Raw genomic sequence first — 4,780 nt, forward strand, 5'->3', positions numbered from 1 at the left:
TAATTAGGAAAATTAATGGATTTAGATAAAAGTTTAAAGGTAATAACTGCTGATTTTTTTTTTGTCTTTTTTTTTTTTGAGTAAAATTTTTTAGTCTATCTTATTCTTAATCATGGAGTACCTGCGCGAAGCAACTAGGTCTCCTTAATCCCCCCCTCCCTTTTTTTTTAATTGTCTAATAATAACAAAGTATACCTAATCTTAAGCATTGACTTTATATGAATTAATGAGCAAAACCGGTAGGATTGTGAATATGGACTGAAAGCCCAGAAGCATCCATCCATTTGAGTGAAGTCATGGGCCATGGCTATGAGCCCGTGAGCCCAAAACGCTTTCTATTTTTCACGGGTGCAAGATTTATTAACTATTTACAGAAGTATTATTTGCGCTTACGCACGCTAAAGTTCACAATATTTTTAACTTTGAAATTTCAAAGTTTCCCCCGACGTTTTTATACTTGAAAGTTTACACCTTTCTTTCCCTCTGATATCCCAAGTTTTTGCTGACACTTTAATACCCCAAAGTTTTACACGTTTTTTGATATTTTTTGACGCCTCAAGCTTTTGTTTTCGACACCCCAAAGTCTGGTGTATCGAAAGTAAAGAATGTGTGAACTTTTGGGTATCAAATTGTCAGAGAAAAGCTTTAGGGTATCAAAGCCTGAAGGGTGTAAACTTTACGTACCCAAATAAAAACTTAGGGATATCAAAGTTAAACAATGTAAACTTTAGGGTGTTCAAGTGCAAATAGCCCACTATATAAAGTTTACCGAGGGCGGTTCATTCGAGCAACAAGAATGGCCAGCCTCCGACCCTGCAGGCGTCAGCTCTGGACCCGCTCCCAAACTTCGTCTTCAACCTTTCAAGTTCTACGCTCTCTCTACAGCGCTACTACTTCGCAAGATCGAGAACAAGCCGGCCAAGATAATTTCCACAAATGGGTCACGCTGCCTCCTTTCTCGCCTCAAATGGACGCTTCCTCTATCGGCAGAGAGATCGCGGGTCGAAACCCGATAGGGAGAGGAGAACCCATTACAGCCCTGAAGTGGGTTCGCCGCTGCTGCCCTCAGCTGCCAATGTCTCTCGTTCAAAAGCTCTTCAGGTTGAGACAGGTGAGCTTTTGCGCGCCATCTGTTTGTTTAAATGCCTGAATAGAAATTTGGTTCCTGGGTCATTTTTTTTAATTTTGCTTAAATTATACCATTGATAATTTACTGAATTAATTGCGTAGTTTTAGTTTTATTGGTACTGGTTTTAGTACATGTAGATATTTGCTAATATGTCGCATTCACTAATTTCATGCCTGAACAATGTCGATTCAGGTGCTCACATAAGAATACCTGTTAGTTGTTACTATATTTAGTGTGCGTTCGGTACTGATCATGAAAAAGAAGTTTCAGGTGTTGCTACTGAACTTAAGTTGTATCTTGGAACACCTTAGCAGTTAATGAATGTTGGAGTTTGTTTTGTGTTCTGCATGTAGATGCGGTCACGGAGTCCACGTCGGTTTTAGATTGAGTTTGAACCATGTGCAGTTCCAGTTATATCTATGTAATTATTTGTAGTTATATGATTTATATAAAAGACTTTTCTAAAAATGTGAGTGATAAGGTGTGAGAAATTCTGTTGTTAAAGAGTAAGCAGCTTTGTGCTTTTTCTGTGGTTGTGTAACTGAAAGTAGGGTGGTATAGATTTCTTGAAGATTAGTAGGAAATCAATTCGTTCCAAATCTCTCTTTCTTGTAGTTTTTATCTTCTTCTTTGTTACAATGAGGATGCGCATCATGTAATCTCCAATTTACTCATGATAAATGATCAATTTAAAGAGGTGGCTGATTCTTTTGTACGTATTTAATTTTTTTTTCTTGGTTTATATCGGAGATTTGTGCTGTTTTTTGCTCAGTTTTATACTGCAACAGGTTCGCAAGGAGCTCGCTAATTCGAACCAACTTTTCACAGAAGAAGAAGTCAAACAGAAAAAAATTAAAAGGGTAACGACCATGCTGTTCGTATCTTGACCTGTGACATTTGCTACCAAATTCCCACAATAATTAGGTCTGATTTATTTCTTGAGAGTACTAATCTCTTGAAGCTATTACCTTCTGGAAGGTCTCAGCAAAAGATACACTGGATTCAGGGGATGTCATCCTTTTACCTATTACTGTCCAAGAGCTTGTACCTGAAACTAAAGATTCGTCTAGCAATGAGGATGAAGTTAAATTCATGCGGAGCCTTGTATTATATAAGGTTGTTGAAGTTCATTTCAACTTTTATAGATTTTCCCATGACCATAGGTTTAATAGTTGTATTTAAGTTCAGGATCCGGACATCATTGTGCTCAACAAGCCTCCTGGACTGCCTGTCCAGGTAATTGTTTTTGAATCTTAATGGTTTCTCTATTTATCCTCTATGAAGTTCTTATTTGATTATAATTGTCATATAGGGCGGTGTTGGCATCAAATACAGTGTAGATGCATTAGCTGCCATGGCCTTGAAATATGATTATTCGGAACCGCCTCGACTGGTGAGTTTTTTTTGTCCAAACTTTATGGGTTTTTAGTGTATCTATTCTATCCATTTTAGACCCTGTAATTTTTTATTCGACTGCGAAGATTAGAATTTCATCAGAAATATATTTCATCCTGTTAGAATTACTGGTTGCTGATTTCAGAAAAAAAAAACTTTGCACGTTTATGTAGCTATAACATTCTCTTTTACCTTGGAATTAACTAGATATCCTTTTGAGTAAATGTTAAAACTTACGACCAGTCCGACGTGTGGTTGACAGTATTGAAGGATCATAAAATCTGCAGATTTTCCATTGAAAACTTTCAGCAAACTTGTAACAGTGGATATATTTTATGGAGTTAATATCATATTGATTACATTCATTAGAATATAGTTTATATTGCACGTAAAGTGTGGGTGAATTTCTACTTTTATTATGCACTGCGATAAATTCTTTTGTGATATTAGGTACACAGGCTAGACAGAGAAAGCAGTGGGGTTCTCGTTTTGGGTAGGACTCAAACCAGTGCTGCAATTCTGCATTCCATTTTCCGTGATAAAACATCTGAAGTTGAGTCCAATGTAAGTGATATATCTTACTTTTGTTCGAGGCTAGTTGGAATTATAATAAGTTCTGATGTTTTTGCTTGAAACATGTAATGAAAGAATCTTTATTGCTATTGATATTTTGTCTCAAGGATGTCAATGATGTACAAAAAGTATTGCAGAAGAAGTACTGGGCACTTGTTATTGGAATTCCGAGGCTTTTGAAGGGACTAATATCTGCCCCTCTTGCAAAGGTTGGTCTGCTTTTGGTTCTCCTGATCTTTTCATCAAAATATTATCTAGGTCTTGATTTGTTTTGTTGAGATAAGTTCTAAATTACTTTATGTTACATTCCGCGATCGTTTTCAGATTGTATTGGAAGATGGGAAATCTGACAGGATCACCATTGCTAGAGATGTATCCACACCCTCGCAGCATGCTTTGACTGAATATAAAGTGATAAGATCTGCTAACGGTTAGTAGTCAAGCTGAGGCCATCATGGTCAACATTCCAGCCTTTTTTCCCATGAAAATTGATTCTTGCTATCGTGACGCTTCAACTTAAATTTGAGAAGCTCTATGAATGACCAAATTATTTACCGCAAGTCTCTTATCCATCGACCTGTTGTTAATCCTTAGAGCAATGCTAATTGCACTTTTTAATCTCATATCACTTTTTACTGTAAGATACAAGTACTTAGAGCCCTTCCTCACAAAGAGGAAAGTTGTTTAAGTTTCATGGCGTCAAAATAGTATTAAATTATTAGTAGAGTTAGTATTAGTATGATTCTTCATCGGAGAATTCTTGACTTGCATGCTCATAGCTGGCTCAACTTTGATGGGAAATATAAGAATTTTTGTTCTATACATTAAAAAATAATAATAACAATCTTGCTTATTTGAGTAGGTTATTCCTGGCTAGAGCTTCACCCTCTTACTGGAAGGAAGCATCAGGTAATTAAAACCAAAGCAAACTTCATTCATGCATCAAATTTTTAAGTTCTCTGTGAACAATAATATCTAACATTTTTTTCAATAATTTAAATTTTATCGTTAAAATATAGCTCCGAGTTCACTGTGCTGAAGCTCTAGGAACTCCAATTGTCGGAGACTACAAGTATGGATGGAAAGCACATCGAAACTTGGAACCTGTGCCCAGTTTGCAGTCAGAATTCGAGCACGAAATGCTTCCTTTTGGTTTAGAATCGCAAGGTGGAAGCATCTCTGATAAGGAACCTCGGATGCATCTGCACTGTAGAGAGATGACCTTGCCAAATATCGCCAGTGCTATGCAACAGTTGGAGTCATCGACGAATCTTGATTTGTCAAAGATCGATGTGCTTGATTTGGTTGCTCCGGTACCATGGTATATGAAGGAGAGTTGGGAGATTCTGAATTATTGATCTTGTTAGTGAGTTGATATTGATTATTTCTTATTGTTGGATTTAGCCAAAAGAATGTTTTTGTTTGTTGAGGTTTGTACAGATTGTACTCAAAAGTGGTGCTTCCTGTGTTTGTTGAGGTCTTGGGCTTTTCTTGTTGCAAAGCCGAAACCTGAGTTGTTTTAAGGTAAATTCGGTGTTTCACAAAACTCCCCAGAAATTTGAGTTTTTCGCTGGTAAAGGACGGAACGACAAATGATTTTTTGCTCCAAATGGATTTTGCCAAGTAATAATGAAAATAACAATAAAAGTAACATAAGTTTGGATATAGATTGGGCTACCACAT

At 36.7% G+C, this 4,780-nt stretch overlaps 1 protein-coding gene across 1 annotated transcript; it reads left to right on the forward strand.

Annotated features, from left to right (window-relative positions):
* On the forward strand, window positions 778-4,573 carry LOC109841099 (RNA pseudouridine synthase 4, mitochondrial). The gene is made up of 10 exons (XM_020409966.1): window positions 778-1,111; window positions 1,918-1,989; window positions 2,108-2,245; window positions 2,318-2,365; window positions 2,442-2,522; window positions 2,975-3,088; window positions 3,205-3,306; window positions 3,422-3,527; window positions 3,960-4,006; window positions 4,117-4,573. The coding sequence occupies exons 1-10, from the start codon at window positions 797-799 to the stop codon at window positions 4,453-4,455; spliced, it is 1,362 nt and encodes a 453-aa protein (XP_020265555.1). The 5' UTR covers window positions 778-796; the 3' UTR covers window positions 4,456-4,573.

The sequence above is a fragment of the Asparagus officinalis genome, chromosome 5, assembly GCF_001876935.1.
Source record: "Asparagus officinalis chromosome 5, Aspof.V1, whole genome shotgun sequence".
Taxonomy (NCBI): domain Eukaryota; kingdom Viridiplantae; phylum Streptophyta; class Magnoliopsida; order Asparagales; family Asparagaceae; genus Asparagus; species Asparagus officinalis.

Excerpts from the sequence above, each read along its gene's own strand:
- LOC109841099 (XM_020409966.1), top strand. The coding sequence starts at position 797 with ATGGCCAGCCTCCGACCCTGCAGGCGTCAGCTCTGGACCCGCTCCCAA. Across the intron at positions 1,112-1,917 it reads AGCTCTTCAGGTTGAGACAG|GTTCGCAAGGAGCTCGCTAA; the intron begins GTGAGCTTTTGC and ends ATACTGCAACAG. Across the intron at positions 2,523-2,974 it reads ATTCGGAACCGCCTCGACTG|GTACACAGGCTAGACAGAGA; the intron begins GTGAGTTTTTTT and ends TTGTGATATTAG.